We start from the raw sequence: 24,951 nt of genomic DNA, 5'->3' as shown, positions 1-24,951 counted from the left end.
ATGTAATCTTTCCAATAAAAACCTGTAGGTCCTTTATGTACTTTTGGTGTAGGAATATGGGAAATGGTTATTACATTCTCTGCCATTAGTTTAAGGCTATCCCCATTAAGAATACATCCTACATATTTAGTGGAAGACCAAAATAAGGAGTGCACTGACAAATAACACTTTAATGCAACTTGCAAAAGTATGGAAAATACTCCTCAGAGATTTGACATGTGCTCCTCTTGAGTCCATCCAGTGATCAGTATATCATCTAGTAAATTGATAAATTGTGGAACATTGGAAATAACTTGCTAAAAATTATAAAAGTTTGCTGGTGCACTAGCAATGCAAAAGGTAACTTCTTACATCAAAAGAAGCAAAATGAGTATTTAATATCAGAATGGCTTTGGAATCCTCTTCCAAAGGAGTTGAAAATATACTTCCAAAAGACTGTTGTTAGAGAAATACTATCACTTATGAATTTTGAAAGTAACTCATCAGGACACAGTAGGGGTACAAGTTTACAGTTGATTGGCATTTACTGTATTTCTGTAATCCCCACAAAGGTGTAATACCCCACCTGCTTTGCAATTGCTGACTAAGGTAATGCCCTTCTGCTTTAAGCAAACAGATACAGCACTTTTAACTTCTCTAAGCAATTCATTTGTTCTTTAACCTCATTCCACAAGGCTAATAGTATTAGACACTGAAAAATTTGGACTATTGACTTTTTTTAAAGTGATGTGGGCATACAAATTAGAAGCCATTACCAGGACTGAAGATACAAAGGAGCATATTGAAGACACAAAGAATTGGCTTCTACATGTGGAATGGTGTTGGCTGTTCTTAATTGCCTGGATCAAGTGTTGGATGGAAAACACAAAGGCTGTATGTGCATACAGGTCAAAAATATTTTCCACTGAAGGTTCTGCAACTGCAAAATAAGAAAGAAAGAACACATTCCTTGCTTATACATTAATTGCTGAACTACCTGACCTAGTATCACAATTTCATGATGAGTGTAAGTCCACAGCTTAGTTGCTACTGGTGTTAAGGGTGGAAGACCACAATCAGAGATATGTAGGCTGATTAATAAGTTGAGACTAATGCCTCAGTATCAAAAAGAAATAAAATGGAAATACCATAATCTATTGGTGACATCATAAGGTGATGTGGTGCTACCCTTGATTCTGTGATTTTGTTTATTTGTATCAGTGTGCTGAACTCCCAATAGCTTGACTGGCTCTGACAAAAATCTAACAGTATTATGAAAAGGATAGACTGCTACTCACCATATAGCACAAATGTTGAGTTGCAGAAAGGCATGAACAAAAGGACTGCTAAAGAAGCAAGCTTTCAGCTAAAAAGCCTTCATCTGAAATAGATAACACAAACACATAGGCTACATTCATGCAACAGAACTCTTAAAATAGTCTCCTCTGACTGAGGCACCAGGCCCAGGGATGCATGTTGGGTCCCCTGCTTTTAATTATTTTTGTAAATGGTCTTGCAATTTTAACAAACCGAAAATACTGAAAGATCATTTACAAAAATAATTAAAAGCAGGGGATCCAACATGCATCCCTGCACCTGATACCCCAGTCAGAAGAGGTTGGTTTTCTTCCTTCAGTATTTAGATTGATTTTTTTATACAAGTTGAACCAAATCTCTGCTTTTTTCCTCTAAAGCAACAATGCTCTACGTCCTTGTGCACTGTTTTGTTGTTCACACAGTCAAATACTTTACAGAGGTCAGAGAACATTTTCACTGCATACACTTTATTGCTAATCAACTGTAACACTTGATCTGCAAATGGTAATACAGACTGTCCATTTGCAATGCTTCTTCAGAATTAAAATTGACTTTTGTTGAGGATATTGTGGTATTTAAGATGTTCTTCAATTCACCATGAGCTTGTCAAGTAGTCTTGAAAGATTTGTCACTAGTGAAACTACATGGTATAGGTCACACAGGATATGGTGGCCAATGTGCAGTGACTGGTTTTCATGCAAAGAGCTGGGTGATTCATTCATTTGTTCAAAAGAGGAGGACAAGAAGCATTTGATGCTTTTTGGCCAGTTGACGGTTACAGAATTGATGTGCATGCTCTGCAATCTTTCCCAAATGATTTTACAGAAACTACAAGTTAAAAAAATTTCATTTTTGCTGTACTTGTAGCTTTATATGTCAGGTTCATTATGATATGCCTATCATTTCATTAATGGTCATAGTTATTGGATATTTATGTGGAATTAAGACACTGCATGAAATTCAAAAAAGTTTGCAATGAAAAACAGGGGTTGCTATGATTGTGTGTATGGTGGATATTAAATAATATGTCACTGCATATGAATTTTTCTTTACACTTGGCTGGAGGTTTCTATCTGTCACCAATCTTAAGAAAATTAATCTGGCATAATGCACTCATTTACAATTGCACCACACCAGCAATAAAGCCAGAGTGAAATATCCACAACATTCCTCATATTTCATAAACAGTGTGAGATATTGAAATGAGATTTTGACAAAAGATAGCACACAAAGGGGAGAGTATTTTGCTGTATGCTTGTTATGCAAAACTTGACTATATACCTTGTTATTCCACTACCACAGACTTTTCTGATGAAAGAATGTAATTTTTAAGGGTCTTCGATAGCTGGTGAAACAAGAAATGCTATGGGTTTTGGAACAACATGAGTGAAGGTATTACATATTTATTTTGTACCAAGGATGTGCTTTTTCATAAGATGCTGACCTTTCTTTTCCTCAGTTCCTCACTTTATAAACTTAATAAACCACTGTTTGAGAATTCTCTTACAATTACGTCTGCACAAGATGTTGGTGAGGTGAGACTGTGTAAACTCCACTGAGTTTTGGCAAAATAAGCAAATTTTAATGTGGCAACAAGAGAAATGTGTAGGTTTTATTCAAAATTCCCCACTTGTGACTCTTCTCTGAAAGTTAAAAATGGTTAACAAACCAGGTAAAAACAAATCACTCCATTTTCAGTGGGATTCCTTTCAGATACTAACCAAAGAAGAGATGCCAGATCTTTTTGAGTGGTCACCATGCAAGTGTGGGCGTGGAGGAGCCCTGCTTAATATTTACCAAAAATGTGAGTGTAGGATTCAGTTTAGAATAGCACTTCCCCCCTAGCACTCATCATTTTCCCTACAGTGCTGTAAGTGACTCCCCACCACCGCTGCTGTCCCCATGCTCTTCCAGCTGACAGCGTATCTGAAGGTCACAGCAATTTGCATTCACTATAATTGAAGGCCTCTGTCTTGTAATCTTGAAGCTTAGAAGTTATATATTTGAGTCAGATAGCACCTTGAATCAGTGATAAATTACATATGTAACTATGTGTATAACTTATAAATTTTACAGCAGTGTGCAGATATCTGGAAAATATTTTTTTTTTTTTTTTTACTCTAATTACTTTCCCCAAATTATTTGCTGTGATTGAGGGTGTAATGTGGTTGATTGTGTTCAATATGGTTCCTTCCAAAAGATTCATGGCCTCAGCTTCATAACTGTTGCAAAAAATCTGATAAACTGGTGCAAGCATATCATTGTGTAAAATATTAGCAACTGTTACCCCTCCATCTACAATATCTTCTCTGTGGCCTCTGATTTTACAGTTTTAGAGATTAAAATTGCAACACTTATAAAATAGCAAATACCAAGATTTTACTTATTGCACATATGCACTATGAAGAATATATTATTAACTTTTTAGGTAGTTTGAGGGGGTAAATGGTGTAAAATGTACCAATGGGAGCTGCTACATTCAGTAGTACAATGACCCTAATCTCATTGAGCATGGAGTTGAACTAAGATAGAATGACTGCTATTTGTATGTTCCATGCACCATAACTGTGACCTCCTGATGTACAGCAATGTTCTAACATTTACATTATTTCTTGAGATGTCTTCCCCTCTTTTTCCCCATATTTCTCTGCCGCAAATACTTTTTTCCTCAGTGACAAATTAACTCAGAATATGATACTGTAAGGCTTTATTAATAAAAACAGGAAAAGTATGTCAATCTTTTGACATTTTCATCTCCAAAATCTGATATTATCTTTAACACAAAAGTTGCAGAACTTAGATGTTTAACCTCTTAACATACAACTACATATGAGACTTGTCATAAGGTATTCAGGTCAAATGTGACTATCACAAGCCTGGCCCATGGTACATCAGTTGAGTGAAAAGTAAATTTCATGTGCCTGACACACATACATCAGCTGGGCTTAATGTGAACTGCATGGGCCAGGCCTATGGTACATCAGTTGGGTAAAATTTGCATGAAAAATAAAAAAAAGTGTTGTGAAATGACACAGGACTGCAAGAGATGCAAAGTTACATTACACATACCCATCAACATTACTGATTTGTGTTGTTGCTTTCTGTAAGAGTGCCAATTATGTTTATTGTGAGTGAATGCAGGAACTGGAGACAAATGCTATTAGTTTATATTATACTGCATTGATTGATAATACATCTTTTGTGGTATTTCTAAAATAATTAATACATGAGCTTATAATTCCTCATCAAATATTTCACCAAATTAAACCCACTGGATCTTATACATGTACTTACATATCATAAGTCATGCAAAATTGGTACGATGGTGGACTGATTTACCAAACCATGGAATGGCTTGAATATCAGGCAATCATGTTTTCATTTTGGGCCCAGACCATTGAAACTTAAATCATGACTGAAGAGGTTTAGAAGATCACAGCATATTTATAGTCAATAGAGTAGATAATTATGGATGTTAATTATATTAAACTAAAACTATTTTAACAGACATTGTATGTTGTGTTGAGGTGAAAAATAATTTAGAAAAAATACAATGAAGTTTCACTATAAAAGTCATGTAAGTGTTATATTTCCTTTACAGCTCCAGTAGCACCTAACATTTTTGACCTCATACATGTCAATTCAACCTCAATTTCTCTAAATGTTTCATCATGGGGTGATGGTGGCTGCCCCATTACATCATTTGTTGTGGAATATAAATTGAAACATGGAGTGGACTGGACATTGGTGTCAAATAACGTCAAGTTCGACCAAACAGAATTTTTGGTGCTTGACTTGAATCCAGAGACATGGTATACACTTCGAATGACTGCACATAATAGTGCTGGATCAACTATCTACAAATATGATTTTGTAACTCTTACTCATTCAGGAGGTAAGCAAAGCTGTTTTTATAGCTCTGTGTTATTGCTGACACCATTATAATAAAGGTCAATATAAGCAAATATTTTGGCTAAATATTGTGTAAAAGTTAAATAATCATGGAACAACAAATTTGAAGTGAAAGTGTGTAAATTGCATGATTCTGAGTTATTTATGTTCATTTCAGTATAAAATGATACAAAGTCATCTCTTCATAAGTATTTAGCTATAGTTTTTTTTAAGTAATCTACATTTTTGTATAAATAACTCACTAACTAAATAGGCATTCATATTCCAAGATTCAGCATAACAAATTTTAAGTGAATAATTACTTGAATTATGTTATGTGTTATGCATTGATAAATTTCAGTGCCATTCTGGAAGTACAAAAGTAAAATATTAAGAAAAAATGAAGACAATACTACATGAATGAAAATATTTTGTAAGTCTACTTTGTACCAGAACTATGTAAAGCACAAAAGAAGACATATATTTAACTGGTCACAACTGAATATAAAGGATTACAAATGTTAAATGTCCTTATGCACAGTATATACAATTTCATATTTTGTTCAGAGATAAATTCAGAAGATGATCATTTTCGTTTGGCTTGACGCTTATACACACTCGGGAACATTCCTTACGAGAGTATAGCAGTAGTCTACTAAAAGAGTAGGGCTCCACTTTCCAGCACATCTCTTCTCAAATGTGTCAATATCTTGATGAAATTGCTCCCATGTCCATCACTTACTGCACCACAATCTTTGAGGAAGAAGTCAAGATGACTATGTAAGAAATGCATTTTCAGTGACATGCTGAACCAAGTTTGTCATAAGATGACAACATGTTATCTACAGTCTCCTTGTAATTTATTGCTTGTTTGTTCCCTATGAACTGTAAACAGACTGTCTTAAAACATTCCCATGCATGCTTCTCATCACCTTGTATGATTCCATCAAAAGTATGGTCTCCAAAAAGCTCTCAAATGTGTGGGCCTACAAAGATGCCCTCCTTTACTTTGGCATCACTTAAGTGAAGAAATTTTTGCCTTAAGTACTTAAATGCATCACCATCTTTGTTCATTCCCTTAACAAAGTCTTTCATGAGACCCAACTTGATGTGCAAGGGTGGGAGCAGAATCTTTTTAGGGTCTACTAGAGGTTCACTCTTAATGTTCTTTATACCTGGTTGAAGAGATTTTCTGGTGGACCATTTATGTTTACTGTAATGATATGCAAGAGCTCTGCTATTCTATTCATGGAGAAAGCAGAAATATTTAGTATACCCTAACTACATACCTAATAGCAGTGCAACCACTTTCAAGTCAACACAAATCTGCCACTGAGAGTCATTATAATTTATGGTTTCTAGTAAAATTTTCATGTTTTGGTATGACTCTTTCATATGCACACTATGCCCAACTGGAATGGAAGGAAGCTCATTACCAATATGTAAAAGCACTGCTTTTAAGCTCACCTTTGACGAATCAATAAAGAGTCTCCATTCATCAGGGTTGTAATTAATTCTGAGAGCCATCATTAGACCATTTATGTCTACACATGGCACAAGACTATCTTGCTTGTTAAAAAAAGGAGTGAATGGTTGCTCTCTTCTGTGGCAGAATGAACCATTTACATTGCTTTCCAGAAAATTGCACTGCTGCAATCTTGATGCTAAAATCTCAGCCTTAGCTTTAGAGAGCTCCAAATCTCTAATGAGATCACTTGAAACAATTTTTGGGCATCATCAGTTGATGATGTATTTCGAAGAAACTCTGGATCTTGTGATGTACATTCTTCAGGACATTCAGAATCCCCATCAGAAGTAATTGTGTACTCTTACCCTTGGAAACCTTTCAGTTCAGTGAATTTATTTCAGCTGTTTGTAACTAAAACCTTCATGAAGTCTGGGGTAGTTTCAAGCACAAATACATGTAATTGATCAATTTCAGTAAAACACTTTAATAACAGCTACTTAACTTTGGAAAACATCTGTGTCCATATGAGGGATGGTGCACTCTCAGAACACAATGACTAACGACATTAATTTGCTGCTGGGATCTGAAATACAATGAGGCTGATATCAGAGTCAGCTATCAGAATTGACAAGCAATGCTGTGCTCTAACTTAAGTAGACTTCCAGCAACAGCAGCATGTGGAATCTCTTGAGGGCATGTCTTCATCAATATCTCTCGTTTGTGGCTGTGTCTGGCAGTGACTGTCTTTAGCTTGTAGTTCTGTTGTGAGGTACTAACTTTGCCATAAGACCTCTCTCTATGGATGACACTATGTTCTTCCCCTACAAATCTCCGCACCATCATCATGCAGTGCTGAATTGCTTGATGATGGTGGGGGATGGGGAGGGGCAGCCTGAAATTGGATATAGATGAGGAATACAGGTGCTGTGGTCAAAAGGACATAACGCAGAACTCCAGGAGTGTCATGGTGGTTGTCTGGAAGTGGCACCTGAAGGTACGTCAAGTCTGGTTGCAGGACCATTAATGGCAGTGCGATATCAATCTCCTTCTGCACCATTTTGTGTGGTGCTGACTGCAATAGCCAGAGAGTTGGAGATGGTGACTGTTGTAGTCCCCAATGCATTCTGTTCTGTGGGGAAGCATTCTGAAGCAGAATCACTGAAACTAGACTGCTGCACATTATCCTGATTATGCCAATGCAGCCAGAGGAACCTATAACGCTGTAAGACAAATGACCCCATACTTGTATGATCAAACCATGCTCTCAGTGCTGTTTCTTGTCAAAACCTTTCAAGACAACTTTGTCCTGCAGCTTGTCTGGCAGAGTGAACTGTTTCTACAGTGGCCACATAGGGTGTAACAGGGTACAGTGACAATGGCTGTGTAATACTTCTGCTGGAAACTTCCCACAATGTAGCAAAGAGTGGAAGGAGGAAAGAAAAATCTTTTAGGCTTGCTCTCATGTGTGGAGGAATGGAGTTTCTCCATATGACTCTTGTACATTCAAATGAAGCAATTCAGCTTTACTGTTTGACTGAGTGTTAAAAAGAGCAGTAGTTACATGATGCATGCCATGACTCAGCACTGTTGGAAATTGGGCTGATACAGTAGCAGCAGTAGTGGTGGACGTTACAGAGATGACAGATGGAAATTTACTGTTTGTGTCTACCACCATCAACACTTGTGTATTCCAGAATGGATCTGCAAAATCAATGTGCAAGCATTGCAGCAGTCTGTACAGACGTGGCCACTGGAAAAACTGTTGTGGCAGCACAGACTGATGCTCTGCACAAGCTGTGTAACAAGAAGTCTTTTGCTGAATTTGGACATCCATGTCCTGCTATGCCTTGTACATTCAAATGAAGCAATTCAGCTTTACTGTTTGACTGAGTGTTAAAAAGAGCAGTAGTTACATGATGCATGCCATGACTCAGCACTGTTGGAAATTGGGCTGATACAGTAGCAGCAGTAGTGGTGGACGTTACAGAGATGACAGATGGAAATTTACTGTTTGTGTCTACCACCATCAACACTTGTGTATTCCAGAATGGATCTGCAAAATCAATGTGCAAGCATTGCAGCAGTCTGTACAGACGTGGCCACTGGAAAAACTGTTGTGGCAGCACAGACTGATGCTCTGCACAAGCTGTGTAACAAGAAGTCTTTTGCTGAATTTGGACATCCATGTCCTGCTATGCCTTGAGGTTGGTACTTTCCCAGACTTCTTAAAACTGGCAAAGACAGTACCAGAGAATAAAAAAGGTGATTCTAACAGTCCATCCAGCTTCAGAAGAATATGTGTAACAACTATACTAGCAAAAGTAATTGAAACTGTAATGAAGAACCAACTCTTACGTGTTTTCAAGGACAACAGAGAATGAATTTAGAAAAGGGAAATCTACATTTACTGCAAAGCTTGATGTAATAACAGAAATAATGGAATTGTTTGAAGAAAAGCAACTGCATGGCATTAATCCTTGGTGATCTAAGCAAGGCGTTTGATTGCATCTCTCATAAGATATTGCTGGAGAAATTAAAATGTTATGTTATGAAAGGTGTCATTTTTGAGATTCAGTCATCTTACCTTAGAAATTGGCAGCAGAGTGTTTGTGTCCAGGGAGTGATGTCTCGTGAAATGGCACTTGAACAAGGTGTACTGCAGGGCTCTGTACTTGACCCTCTGCTATTCTGAATATTAGTCAATAACTTAGGTTGTGATGGTCATGCTGTGCTCTTTGTAGATGATACAGTGTTAATGATTAAGGGTATAAGTTCAGCTGAGGTACTAAAGGATGCTGAAATTTTGTTTGGAGTAGCTAAAAAGTGGTTCATAGCAAAAAAATGAAATTCCAGAACATATTATGCAGCTTTGGTGACTGTGGGCCCATATAAAATGTTAACTGTGTCAAACTCCTGGGAATTACAACTGACAGTAAGTTGACAAGGACTGAATACACTGCACGTGTGTGTTCTAAGCTCTCAAGTGTAATTTATCTCCTCAGAAAGCTCAAATGTCTGCTAACAGATCACCACTTAATCACAATATAATATGCACTGTTCCACAGCCATATCATGCATGGATTTTTGCTGTGGGGACACTTTACTGGAAGCAAAAATGTATTGCTCCTACAATGGAAGGTGTAAGAATAATATCTTCCAGTAAGAAATATAACCACAGAAGATCCACTTTCAAGCAGTTGGTTAAGTGACAATATTCAGCCAGTATGTTTTCAACTCTTTTGTTTGTATAAAAGAAAGTCAAGGATCCTTCTGCAAGAGACAAAAGATTCACAACTACAACACATGAAATAAGGGCTATTGCCTAAGTCAGACACTGGAAAGTTTTCCCACAGCAGCCCTGAAGATGTTCAACCACCTTCCAATGGAAGTCTAAACAGCACCACAGAGGATGTTTAGAGCTAGACTGATACATGTGCTCAACCAACAGCCTCTATATTCTGTAAATGAATTTTTCTCTACAAATAGGAATGTAGACTGATCAATAAGGTATGATCACACATGAGGCCACAAACTGGAAACATTTAAGAGCTTAAAGTGTTGTTTATAACATCAGTGTTGTGCTGTGCTTCTTGTCTGTTATCTTAGCAGTTTTAATATTTGATTGCTAAGATGTGATGCAGTCTGTCCAGCCATGACTGGTAAATGATGTTGACATTGATACAGTAATTGGAAATAGCAAGTACAGTGGTGCCAGTGAGTTGCTTCATGTGCATTATACCCAGTGACCTTCTTGCAATGAAGACAAAATTTCCTGCTGTAAAGAGTGAGGAATCACAACCTATGCATCATCATTCTCTGTATGTAGCATCAGAACACCTGACCATGCAGATCATGCATTGCAATGGAAAAAGTAGCGATGTGCCATTGGGTGAAGAATTTCTTTCAAACTACATGACCATCCATGGCACACTTATTGCAAAACTACACAAGGAGCTGAGTCCTAAGCTGGTGCTCCAGCAATATGCTGAAAGTTAAGAGAAAATCTTTAAAGAATATCTAAATGATAAAATGATTCCTCAGATGAATCAGACATTGTGTTGGTATTGATTAGTAACTAAAACAACAAGTCAGTGTTCAAATGTTTTACAGTGAGCCTGTACAACAACTCATTTGAAAATTAGACAGTAACAGAGCCAGCATTGCAATTCCTGTGCTGTTTATGGGGCAAGCTTGGAAGGATTTAACAAAGCCACTAAAGGACAATGATCGGTAATCAAATAGAACTTTTGACCATACAAATATTGGTGGAACTTGTTAACATCATAAACAATCATGACCACCTCTTTTCCAAGTTGACTATAATTGCACTGAATACTGTTCAGAGCTTTCAAGGCAAAAGTAGTGGGCCTATCAGACATACTAGTTCTATGGGAAAGCACTGTTCCAGTCCCATAAGAAGATGCATTCACAGCTAACACAGCAGGCCTAGCTGGATGAAAATGATTGAGACAACAATGACATAACAAAGTGTCCTTTAACTTATGAAATGTATACTGACATTCTGAGGGTCACATAAAGGGAACAACTTTCTGGCACAACTGATTCAGCAGAACAACAACATGTGCAGTGTGAGCAATAAACTTAATGTAATGAATTAATTTCCCCATAAGAGCTTCTAGCTCCTTGACATTATGGGGCACCAGCAAATCTTTAATCACAGCCAAGTGTGGATGAGCAGGACAAATACCCTTTGTATTTATGACATATTCTAAATATTCAAGTCCTTCATGGAAGAAGGAGCACTTTTCTTTGTTACACTTCAAGCTAGCCTTGGCAAGAACTTGAAATGAACACTCTACATTTGCCAAACGTTCAGCAGGCATGTGACCTGTAACAATATCACCCAGATAGTTCATACATGAAGGAACTTTAGCTGTTAATTGTTCCAGGAAATGTTGAAGAATAGTAAGAAGAAGCACTTGTGAGAAGTAGTCTTTGAAACTGAAACAATCCCATATGAGCACTGATCACAAAATATTACCTGGACTGCTTTCCATTGGTAACTGTAAATATGTTGCGTATAAATCAGTCTTTGAAAATAATCTGCCCTGTCCTACTCTGTCTATTAATTCCTCCAGTTGCAAAATGGCTCTGAGCACTATGGGACTTAACATCTGAGGTCATCAGTCCCCTAGAACTTAGAACTATTTAAACCTAACTAACCTAAGGACATCACACACATCCATACCCGAGGCAGGATTCGAACCTGCAACCATAGCAGTCGCGCGGTTCCGGACTGACGTGCCTAGAACCACTCGGCCACCGCGGCCAGCTCCTCCAGTTGCAGGAGAAGAAAAGAACCCATGATAGTTTCTGGGTTTACTGTTTCTTTGAAAGCAATGCAAAGATGTAAACCTCCTGTTTGCTGTCCATCTGCTTAACTGAGTGGTAACATGCTTGCCTCCGATGCAGTGGAGCTGGGTTTGATTCCCAGCTGGGTTGGAGATTTTCTCCACTCATGGACTAGGTGTTGTGTTGTCTTCATCATAATTTCATCCTCATCACTGTCACGCAAGTCACCCAATGTAATGTTGACTGAAATAAGACATGCACTCGGCAGCTGAACTTCCCTAGATGGGGCCTCCAGTCAACAATGCCACACAATTATTTCATTTTTTTTTCCCTTATTGCTTTTTAATAATTGCCAGGGGGCACCCACTAGATTACAGAAACAGATTATATCAACCCATCACTGTAGTTCCTATGCAGCCTGCTGACACAGAGCATGGGGGACAGGCCTAGCACAATAAAATTTGGCTTGTGCATTATCTTTAACAGTAATGTGCACCTTGAATTCCTTAGCCCTTCCTAATCCTGCTTCAAAAAGTTCACTATACTTATTGTAAAAGTCAGAAACAAGGATATGAGGCACTGAAACACTGATTTGTAACATGTAATCTTGTATGCACAGGCTGAACAAACCAAACAAGTCCAAGCCACAGTTTCTAGAAAAAAGTATATGGAATGAATCATACTTTGTAAGTCACAAAAATTGCTGGAAAACTGCACACACCTACATTGGTATTTCATGTCCATTATAAGCAGACAAATTAGAAGTAGCTTTTGTGATCATACACTAGGTGTCTTTATTGATTAGGAAAACAGATGCATCTGTGTCTAATTGAAACTAAACTGCTAGCCACTCTTATTTGACAAAAAGTTTGTTCCATTGTCTGTGGACTACAGGAGAAGATTTTTGTGAAGCAGAAAAATGAGACTTCATTTGTACCTGCTGTAGTGGCTCAGTCATGATGACATTAACCTGCTGATAGCCAGATGATGGCTGTGCAGTAGACAGATACTTGAGCTGGTGGTGCTTTAAACAGATGGTCTGGTTATGACTTTGCTTACCACATGTGAAACACTTTGCTTCAAGAGAAGGACATGCTTTCCTATCATGAGTAGAAAATCACTGTGGACAAAACTGCCACAATTTATTCTAAAGCACACATCATGTACAACATGACTGAAATGTTTTACCTTTATCTTTGCCTTTACCTACACTCTGAGCCCTGTTTTTATTCACTGTAACATTAACTGAGGATGGAGCACCTTGTGACTACATACAAGAGAAATAGACAGATCCTAAAAACCAACTTCAGTTATGTTCACAAAAGTTTGAGATACTACAGTTGGCAAAACTGTTTTTAAATCTGGATTTGGCATGTTTTGCACATTTGCATCATATAGTATGACATCACTATAATTTTGTCCACAAGAACTCTTGAACCTGCACTGTCTTGTTAGCCATTTAAATTCACCAGTCCGCTGTTTTAATGACTGTTCAGGCGGCTTGTTAAGACAAAAAATATAAATCTCAACTCTTAATGCTCATCAAGTTTTCTAATGTATCCTTCATAATCAAAATCTTGTGGACAAGAGGTGGAAAACAATTTGAGACACAGACAATAGACACTGGCACCTATAGGACAAAAAGAATGCAATGTACTCTGTACCTCTAATGCTGTAGGCTGAGAAATGTGCTACCAGTTGTGAGCAATATTCTGACCAATCCTCTTCCTTGCAGTTAAATTGGTGAAACCTGGGTGCAACAAATGGCTGTGGTGCTTCTTGTTGTGACAGAGAGATTGTCATCTGTTAAACACTGACCAGCAGTCATTCAATCTGCTGTGCCTGAAACTGAACAAGTTCATTTAACGATAGTTCATTTGGGGGCTCACACTTGGTTAAACACTTCAGATTAGATACAATGACACAGAAAAATAATTGCCACCATGACTGGATGTACACCAAGCACATCCACACAGGCAGGTGAAGGTGGAGTTCTATTTAAAAATTACTCATCACCATTTATATGTCATAGCAAGCCTGGACAACAGTTCTAAGATTTTAACTTCTGGAGGAGATCAAGTAGCTGCTACAACATACAGTTAACATTATATCAGTTTCAGTAATATACTTCAATAATAGGTATTTAACTTTGGAAGATATTCATGTCAATATGAGAGATGACTTTTATTACACAATGCTAATTGTCTTTAAACTGAATAATAATTTTAGAGTGTTGCAACTATTTTAGTTCTTATAGTGAATGATATTTCTATCCAGAAATGTGCTCAGCCTAATATGACAATCAAATATCACTTTACATTTAATTCCGGACTTTGCTACACTATTCTGATCAATGACACTGGCTCTTTACTCGAATCTACAGTGTGGCTGTGATCAAAGTTGGCTGTCAGAATTGGTGAGTGGCACTGTGCTCTGATGTAAATACACGTCAAGCAGTGGAGGCATACAGATCCTCTTGAAATTCCTGCAGTGTATATGTCATCTTTAGCAAACAGGAAACAAAAGGATATTCCATACAAACTCGAAGTTAGTTCTTGAAATGAGAATCTCTATTTCTCTGTCCCTTTGAGTATTCATCCTGAGTCTGAGATTTTGTTATTGGATAGACAAAAAAATCTACTCACCAAGTGGTGGCAGGAGAAAACACATGTAAAAAGTTATGCAAATGCGTAAGCTTTTGGAGCCAGAAGCTTCCTTCTGGCAGAAGGGTTGAAGGGAAAGGAACAGGGATGAAGTAAAAGCACTAGCAAAGTACATTAAATGGGGACAATTACAGAAAACTCATCCAGAGCCCTGGATCAGGGGAGACTTACAGATGGGATGAGAAAGGACTGCATTGGATGAGATTTGACAACCAAAGAGCTTAAATGTGGAAGATAGTGTAATAAGCAAGATAGAGATTACTGAACAGTCTTCATGCAGGAGTTAACAAGAGCAAAAAGCTAAGGACATTATATGTGGTAGAAAGGGGGAGGTAGGAGTAGACAGATCAGAAAAGACATGTCTCTTCCCTCCCCCCTTCCCCATCAGTCTACCATGAATACACATAGCTCTCCACTTTTATTTAGTCTTGCATGATGTTTGATCAGTAATCTGTCTTGCTTATTACACTATCCTACATCTTTAAGCTCTCATGTTTTCAAATCTCATCCAGTACAGTCCCCAACAATTAGTCTTTCCTTGCCATCCTATCTGGTAAGCCTCCCCTGATCTGGGTGTACATGCAACATTTCCAAAACTCCCTCATGTGAGATGACTGCCCCTATTTAAGCCTTTGGCTTACATGAGTCATATGCACATACTTCAGACGTCTGCAACATACTTAAAAACTATAAACTTGATGTTATATACATGTATCATACACCAGATTGCATGTAAATTTCCTCACCTTCCTATTGCTATTATTAGTTTTTCTCTAACTTAATTAGTTTGTTCACAAATAATTATTTTAGCATGTAAACACTACTTCAAGTTGTTATGTTACTAACAAATAAACAAAATTACAACCTTTGTACTTCCCTAACTGTGTCTGCCTTATAATGATGCTGCTACGTTTAGTGATTCATTCATTAGTTATGTAAAAATTAATGTTTTCGTGCATGGTATGTACAGCCCAGCCAGTAATTCGAAAAAGGTAATTTGTGCAGCCTTTCGAACAACTTGTCTCTCTCTGTCATCTGTGGTTCATAATATATCATCGAACAGTTACACAAAATACACATAGTTAATGTATCCAAAATTCTTGAATCTAATACAAGGTGTACAACTTTGCTTCCACTGTTTTTTCCCCAACATTTGAGACTTCAATGAAACAAATTGGTTACACATGTATCATTCAAAGTATTTTCCATTGCTGGCCACTTACTTTCTCCCATCTTTTGGGCAGTGTATGAATCCTGAGTTGAAAAAATTGTTCATCTTTTGAAGCGATCCATGAATTGATCCAATTTGTGACTTCTTCATGAGATCGGAAGTGTTGGTCAGCCAGGCCATGCGCCATTGATCTAAACAGGTGATAGTCAGAGGGAGCAATGTCTGGAGAATATGGCAGGTGGGGTAGGACTTCCCATTTTAACATTTCCAGGTACATATTGACCTTTTTTGCGATGTGGGGTCGAGCGTTGTCATACTGCAAAATCACTTTATCGTGCCTCTTGCTGTATTGCAGCCACTTGTCTTTTAATGCCCTGCTCAGACACTTCAATTGTGTTCGATAATGAGCATCTGTGATTGTTTCACTTGGTTTTAACACCTCATAGTACACAACGCCAAGCTGGTCCCACCAAATGCAGAGCATGATCTTGGAGCGGTGAATACACATTTTGGCCATCGATGTGGAAGCATGGCAAGGATATCCCCATGATTTTTTGCATTTAGTGTTATCGTATTGAACCCATGTTTCATCCCCAGTCACAATGTGATGCAGAAATCCCTTCCGTTTTCGCCTCTGAAGCAACTGCTCACAAACACACAAATGCTGTTCAGCCTCTCTTGGTTTCAGCTCACACGGGACCCAAGATCATTCTTTCTGAATCATGCCCATAGCCTTGAGACATTTTAAAACGGCTTGCTGTGTAACTCCCACTAATCATGCCAGTTCTTCTTGAGTTTGACTCGAGCCTTCACTCAGCAATGTCTCCAATTGGCTGGCTGGCTGGCTCTGAGCACTATGCGACTTAACTTCTGAGGTCATCAGTCGCCTAGAACTTAGAACTAATTAAACCTAACTAACCTAAGGACATCACACACATCCATACCCGAGGCAGGATTCGAACCTGCGACCGTAGCGGTCACGTGGTTCCAGACTGAACCGCATTTAACCGCATGGCCACACCGGCCGGCTTGTCTCCAATTCTGCATCTTCGAAAACATACTCTCTTCCACCACTATGCCAGTCTATGATGTTAAAATCACCATTCTAGAAGTGTTGAAACCACTTTTACAACTATTTCCCTTATTTTTAAATAATATGAGTCAGTATTTTGCAACCATCACTTATTAAACTGATGACCTTGTAAAAATTCACACTGCCAGAAGCTGCCTTCTTTGGAATTATAATTATTACATTCTTCCTAAGACTTGACAGTGTTTTACCTCTCTCATTTATCTTCCATAAGAAGTAGGGTATTTGTGTCAGGGTATGTACTCCAAAGGATCTCAACAGTTCTGAGAGAAAATTGTCTGTTCAGGTGTCTTATTTCTACTTAGGTTTCTCAGTGCTCCATCAGAATGAAGCTCATTTGGAGGCTTACCACTATCATTCTTCCAGTGGAGCATTTGCAACTGGAGCATGAAAGGAAAGAAGTAATAGTGGTATGCAAATCACCCTTCACCTCATACCATAAGACAGAATGGAGAGTATAGATGTGAATGTAGATTACAGGGTGCACATTGAAATTCAAGCAATCATTCTTCCCATGCTCCAAGTATGACTGACTCAAGAAGAAGCCCCAATCAGTGGTACAATGAGAAGTTCCCTCTGCCATACACTTCACAATGATTAGAAGACTGCAGATATAGATGCAGATGTAGATACAATTTGCAGCTTTTTTACTTATTTTATTTGTTCTTATGTGATGTCTCATATCTTAAATCAGAAGCAATATTGTACTTGTAAATGGAAACACCAGTCATGAATTAGGCCCTAGGCCTGTTCTGACTGGCTGGCTGCTGCTCACAAGGCAATGTGAGGAGCAATCTATGATCATGGGACATGCCAACAGATAAATCCTGATGGTGCCACTGCTTCTTTATTCAATCAATTCCTTATTTGGCCTCAAAAGGCTGAGTGAAACCATTACAGACCCCCCCCCCCTTACCATAGAAAAACTCTGAGAGGATACTGGCAATCAAACCCAAATCCTCCTGCACTGAAGACAGTGATGCTAGCTGTTGAGCTACAGAAGTCATCCTGAAACAATGGCTTAAAATTTATTTTAGTTTCCTGTAAACTAATTTCTCTTTACATAACATCTTTCTAAATTTTGTCTCCTTGTTTCAGCTATTGTTGCTCCAGAGCTAATTGTTCACTCTGGTTATGGGCAAGGTAGTTTACTGAATGATTTAGGAATAATAATACCAACAGTGTCTGCCTTAGTAATCATAGTTGTTTCTGGTGCTGGATTTTTCTTGTACATGAGGAAAAAACAGGAAATGTTTCAAGCGAATAAATATGGAGGTAAGAAATAGTTTAATTGTCATCAGAGACAAGTTCCTTAAAGCCCTGCATCAAGAGAGACACAATACGTAGGAACTGGTTAAAAACTAAATAATACAAGGAAAATATTTTATGGAATGACTGGCTTTCAAATCATTTCTTATGTCTTGTGTGTCTTCTGATCCAGTAACTTTTCCTTCTTTCATTGTCTCATTATGTGTCTATTCTGTTCCACATGTTTATTGTAATGAAAGAACTTCAGAAAATTGTGAGAGCTGCAAATTTAAAACTATTAACAATAGTTTTAAATTTGTTTATATTTCAGCCCTGTTACCAATGTTCTTGTTTCAGTCATTGTTACATGCAGATAAATGTAATATAATTTCTTTCATTTGATCACCTAGAAGCACAAGCCACTACAGGAAAGGCGACCATGATTTTGAGAAAGTAAGAAGAGTGGGATTGAGATTTTTAAGTTTTTATCATGTGGTTCATAGAATATATAGTTCCAGGATTTCTGCTTGATCATTCCAGCTTTCTATTCAAGTTGTCTTTGTTAGCCACTGTGAATGATGAGTTAGATGGTCTTGCTCTTTAGATTCAAACTAGGCATCATACCATAACAGAGACAATTTTGCCAGTTGATACAACATCGTGGAAGAGAATGGAATCATCACACCTTCTGAGAACACCAATAAATGTGATTGTATTCATGAATGACCTCTTTGCTTCTTATTTATTTAGAAGTTGTTGATTCCACTTTATGTTGTAATTAACAGTTCCCTAAAGACAGGCTGTTTCCCAGAAATTCTGAAAATTGCTGAGGTTTTTTCTGTGTTCAAAAGAGGAGATGTAAAAGACATCAACAATTATCCACCAGTCTTCTTTCTTTCTAGCATATAGAATATTATAGGAAAAGTAATGTATTGCCACATGATTTCATTACTTGATAAATATTGCATGCTCAAAAAATTTGTATCATTTTCGATGTACAAAAGTGGACTCATATGTGAAAGAAAGTAATGATTTTATAACATGCTGGAACTGTAGTCAGTGCTGCATTAAGAACTCAGATAACTACCATAAAGCAAAAATTTGTGACTGTAGGTGTGAATTATCTGGACTAGTTGGCGATATGGTAAGTGAAATCCAGAGCCTAAAGGCTGAAGTTACTCTCTTAAGTAAGAAGGTGTGTGAATTTGAACAACAGTGCCTGATGAACAACTGCCTAAACTAAAAACCAAGGAAAGCTTTCCTGCCATCATTACTCAAAACAGGTTTCAAATTCTTGATGAAATAGTGAAACAAGAACAAGTTCAGACCGTGCAAACTAGAAGTAATCCTTCAAGCAACAAAAAAAAAAAAAAAAACTGTCAGTGATAAGTTCAGAAAACACCAAGTCCCAAACTCATGTGTAAAACATGAAACTGAACATAAACAAACCGTCCAAGGAAATGGAATATGTAAAAGTACATGCAAGAAATTGTCCCTAGAGAAAAACAGGAGAAACAATGACAATCAGAAACACAAGGAGGGCTGGGTTCTGTTATATGGAGACAGCCATGGATGTGAAACAGTGCAAAATGTTGCAAATACACAAGACAACTTTGCAGCTGTAGACCACATCCAGCCTGGAGTCCCTCTTTCTGCTGTGTTGAAGCTGTGCATGCAGGATTGTGACTCCGTCTCATCTAATGACTGTGTTGTTATTATGGGAGGTTCATATGTTGTAGCAATAAATCAAGCAAACAATGCAATTAGACATATGAAAATGGTACTGGGTAAGTTAAATGACACTAAAACAATTGTTGTCAACATTCCACAGAGGCATGGTCTTATGAAATGGTCTATTGTGAACTGGGAAGTTCATAAAACAAATGATAGGATTAAAGCTCTTTGTAGAAAATTTCAGAACATGTCTCTAGTAAATGTCAGCTATCTAGAAAGGGAGCTGCACACATCTCATGGTCTGCACATGAACAAAAGAGGCAAAAAGATTGTTAGTAGCAAAATTATTGAGGAAGTCAGGTGACATTGTTCACGAAGTGATGAACAGAAGTACACTGCCATGGGGTGGGACAACCTACTTCAGCAAAATCTGCCACAACACCAGCCACTGCTGGCAAGCCAGGGAAACTTGTAAAGGCTGCTGGCCTCATTGCTAGTCCAAAATTATCCTTTAAGGTCCAGCAGGTAAAACTCAGCCTTAAAATCATACACCAGAATCTGGGTAGTCTTACAAATAAGCATAATGATCTAGATGTAATTTCACAGATTGCCAAACCCGATATATTAGTTGTAACTGAACAGTGGTACAATGAAGCTCTGATTAGCATTAGTCAACCACCGTGTATGAAATTCTGCATGGCCTTCAGTAGAAAAGACAAGACTGGGGGAGGTGTAGCAATTTTCACTGTAAATTAGAGTAATTTTAATGTTATTGATGTGAGTGCCTTCTGCTTGGAAGGAGTCCCAGAATTTGCTGAAATAAACCTAAAATGGGGTAGAAATAACATAACAGTTATCGGTGTTTACAGGCCTCCTGCAGCAAATGCAGATACCTTTTTTGTAAATCTTTCTGATTTGCTTGTATATATAGACACAACATTTTCTGGGCCAAATGGTCATGTAAATATTATAGTTACAGGGTATATAGATATAGATTTATTAACAAATGATGTCAGCACCAAAAAGTTACATCACCTGTATGATGAATTTAACCTGACCCCACTCATTCGGGAACCCACTAGAGAAATTGGCAATAGTAAAACATGTCTTGACAACATAATAACAAACATGACCCACCTATCCCACAGTGCATCTGTTTTAAAACTAGCCATCTCAGATCACCATGCAGTACAGCTTAAATTGGAGCTCCATGAGGTCCCCACTGTCACCACAAAGCAACAGTTTGTAACCAAAAGAACGATGTATAATGACAACATAAATAGACTAAACTGCATGCTAGCACATATAAAATGGTTTGAAAATAATAGCTTTTCAAACTATAGCTTTGCTGCTGACTTCTATTAATGCTTTGATACCATATGCCCAGTTGTAATCACAAAAATGAAACAAACAAAAATATAAACAAAAATATTTGGGTAAATAGTAATGTCACTGAAGCTAGGGAAAAATTAAAACTACTCCACTGTGCAATGCTGAATAATAGAGAGATTCCTGAGCTAAAGGAAGCCTTCAAAATATATGAAGCACACTATAAGGACTTACCCACACAAACCTGGAGCAACTATGTTGCAAATAAGCTTCAAAACTCACACAACATAGCTGCTGGTATCTGGGCAGTCATAAACAGTTTTCGAACCTGCAATGACAAATCCTGTATGGACTTTACTATTAACCACAATGGCATGCTCATAAAAGACCAACTAGAAATTGTAAATATTTTTAATGAATATTTTTCTTCCGTAGGGGAAGCCATAAATGACAAACATAGAAACATGCTCTACAGTTTTAAAGGTAATGCATGTGACCATATTATATATCTAGTCCCCACAAACTGTGCAGAAATAATGGGCATCATTAGCTCTCTAAAACCCTATAATGAAAGTAGGCAAAGTATGCAAGCTTTTTCATTTTTATGTCGCCTATGTCTGCTAACACTCGAATTGCAAATACAGATTTGTTAAGGCGTTTCTGCAGTTCTGTGGTGTGCTCCTCCCAATAGAATTTATTATCACATTGTAATCCCAGGAATTTAAGACTGTCAACCTCTTCTATCTGCTCTTCTTCATACTTTATGCATATGCTGGGTGGAAACCTCTTACATGTTCTGAATTGCATATAGTGTGTCTTTTTGAAGTTTAATGTCAGTGAGTTCGCTTTAAACCATTTATTAATATCCATGAAAATATCATTAGCAGATCTTTCTAGAACTACACTCCACATACTATTTATTGCAATACTTGTGTCATCTGAAAACAAAACAAACTCTGCTTCTGGCAGTGTAACTGATGAGAGATCGTTAATGAACACAAGAAAAAGCAATGGCCTTAAGATGGATCCTTGTGGGACACCACATGTAATTTCTTCCCATTCTGATGATGACTGATGACTTAATTCACTAGTCCCTTGCACTGACACCCTTTGTTTCCTGTTAGCGAGGAATGACTTGAACCATTTTGCAGCACTGCCCGTGACACCATAGAATTCTAATTTATTTAAAAGGATGTTGTGGTTCACACAATCGAATGCCTTTGACAAATCACAGAAAATAGCTGGTGCTTGTAACTTGTTATTTAAAGAAATAAGTACATTTTCACTGTAGGTGTAAATAGCCTCCTTGATATCAGAACCCTTCAGAAATCCAAACTGTGTTCTTGATAATATGTTATTTGTGGTCAGATGGTTGAGAAGCTGCCTGTACATTACTTTTTCTAAAATTTTTGAGAATGCTGGCAAAAGTGAAGTCAGTTTGTAATTTGATGGCATCTCTTTATCCCCTTTCTTGAATAGAGGCTTAATATCCGCATATTTTAGCCAGTCAGGAAATGTCCCAGTTGTAACTGACTAGTTACACAAGTAACTTAGAATTGTACTAAACTCACAAGAACATGCCTTAATTAACTTTGTTGATATTTCATCGTAACCACTAGAATGCTTTGTTTGTAAAGATTTTATTATGGAAGTTATTTCTTTTGGTGAATTGAGTGACATATTCACGTACCTGAAGCTATTTGTAAAGGCTGGTTTCAGATATTCAAGGGCATTATTTACTGATCCTGACAATCCCATTCTATCAGTAACGGATATAAAGTACTTGTTAAATAGATTTGCCACACTATGCCCATTGGTTTCTAATGTGTCATCTACCCTTAGTGCTATTTACTCCTGTTCCTTTCTGGTTCTACCAGTCTCCTCTTTCACTATATCCCATATTGTTTTTATTTTGTTCCCTGACATTGTTATCTTCTTCTCGTAGTGCATTTGTTTAGATATCTGAGTTTTTTTTTAATATTTTACAGTATTCCTTGTATTTACCTAAATCATCAACATTGGAGCTATTCTTGGTCGACAGATATATTTTCCTTTTTGTTTTACAGGAAATCTTTATTCCTTGTGTAATCCATGGTTTTATTATAGACTTCTGTTTAATTTGAGTAACTTTTAGAGGAAAACAGTTTCCAAACATGGTACTGCCATTGTTCATGAATGTGTTGTATTGTATTGTATTGTATTTTTATTGATCCAGGCAATCATAGTATTGTACAGCTGTACATATGATATTGGATAGGTCAAGAGAGCTATTTACAGTAATTTTTACAAATTGATGTTTACATTATTTTGTAGCAAGGAAATTATCTTTCTTCAACAAAACAGTTAATACAAATCAAAGAGATGTAAGGTTTTACATACGATATTGGATAGGGCAAGGGAACATATTTGCAGGTAATATTTAATAAATTGTTTTTACATTATTTTGCAATGAGGAAGTTAGCTATCTTTAACAAAACAGTAAATGCAAATGTTTTATGGTAAAATACAAACAGCCAATACAAATGTAATAGTAAAGTAGTCCAGTGTATTTCATAGACATGCACAATATACAATTTTCAGACCTAATTGAACATTTATCATATTTTTTATATTTTTAACCCCTTTCAAAAAAATGATCAACTGCATAAAAGCAATGGTCCAAGAGATATTTTTTTAACTTATGTGTGAAGGCTCTTGGGTTCTTTGTTGCTTTGATTTCATTGGGTAAATTATTATACATTTTTATCCCAACATTTAAAACACTTTTTTGGTAGCAGGTAGTTCTGGACTGAATTATATGTAGGTCAGATTGCTGCCTTGTTGCATAGTTATGAATATCTCCATTGAATTTTTCATTCATGTCATGAGCACTATAAACATCTTTCCAGTTCATATCTTTGAGCAGTTTTCTAAAACGTTCAATTTTTGGTTGATTGACTACTCTCCTGTACTCAGATTTAGCAGTCTTGATAATCTGCTTAGAATTTACATCTAAAACAAGGAGCTGTGTGAATGTTGACATCCTATTAGACAGGCTATGGAACATGGGCATTGGAGGCGCTGCTTATGACCTAATAAATTGTTATATGAGCAATAGAAAACAGTTTGTTCTGCTTAAAATGGAAAGTGTTCTCTACAAATCAGAGATCACTTGCATAAAATATGGCGTGCCCCAGGGCTCAGTGTTGGGCCCCCTTCTGTTCTTGACCCATGTAATTATATTAAATACTGTACCATAAATTCCAAAATTGTTCTGTATGCTGATGACATGTCCATTGTGGGTAAAAAGGAATCATGTAATGAATTGGAGGCCAAATGTAATAATGTGACAAAATAAATTGTTCAGTTTTTTAATGAAAGCCACTTAAATGCAAGCACCAGTAAGACATGTTTGATGGAGTTTAACAAAAGTAGTTTGAATAATGAAATTAAATTATACATTGGCAACGAATTGGTAAAGAAAGAGTCTATTGTATAATTCCTTGGCATAAGAATCCAAAGCAACCTGAAATGGGACACACATATTGACTCCCTAGCAACTAAGTTGTCAAAAAATATATTTGCAATTACAGTATTAGCAAGTTCTGTAAAGACACTGTAGACCTAAAGACTGTGTATCATGCTCTTTTCTCCTCTCACTTGAACTACAGTATTGAAATTTTGGGGTCAACAACCAAAGCTAATCTAGATAAGCTACTCATTCTTCAAAAAAGGGGTATGAGAATAATCTGTGGAGCAAAATATAGGGAATCTTGTCACAACTTGTTTCCAAAAACAGAGGTGTTAACTGTTATAAACACATACATTC

At 37.2% G+C, this 24,951-nt stretch overlaps 1 protein-coding gene across 1 annotated transcript in view; it reads left to right on the top strand.

Moving 5' to 3' along the window:
• LOC124775446 (Down syndrome cell adhesion molecule homolog) overlaps window positions 1–24,951 on the top strand; it is a 144,484-nt gene that overhangs the window by 95,145 nt on the left and 24,388 nt on the right. Inside the window, exons 13-14 of the mRNA XM_047250279.1 lie at window positions 4,898–5,191; window positions 17,991–18,167. Of these exons, the coding sequence (XP_047106235.1) occupies window positions 4,898–5,191; window positions 17,991–18,167 (471 nt within the window). The remainder of the gene's footprint in view (window positions 1–4,897; window positions 5,192–17,990; window positions 18,168–24,951) is intronic.

The sequence above is a fragment of the Schistocerca piceifrons genome, chromosome 2 (assembly GCF_021461385.2).
Source record: "Schistocerca piceifrons isolate TAMUIC-IGC-003096 chromosome 2, iqSchPice1.1, whole genome shotgun sequence".
In the NCBI taxonomy this organism is placed as follows: domain Eukaryota; kingdom Metazoa; phylum Arthropoda; class Insecta; order Orthoptera; family Acrididae; genus Schistocerca; species Schistocerca piceifrons.
The sequence above is the reverse complement of the archived record's forward strand: the minus strand, read 5'-3'. Positions and strand labels throughout refer to the sequence as shown.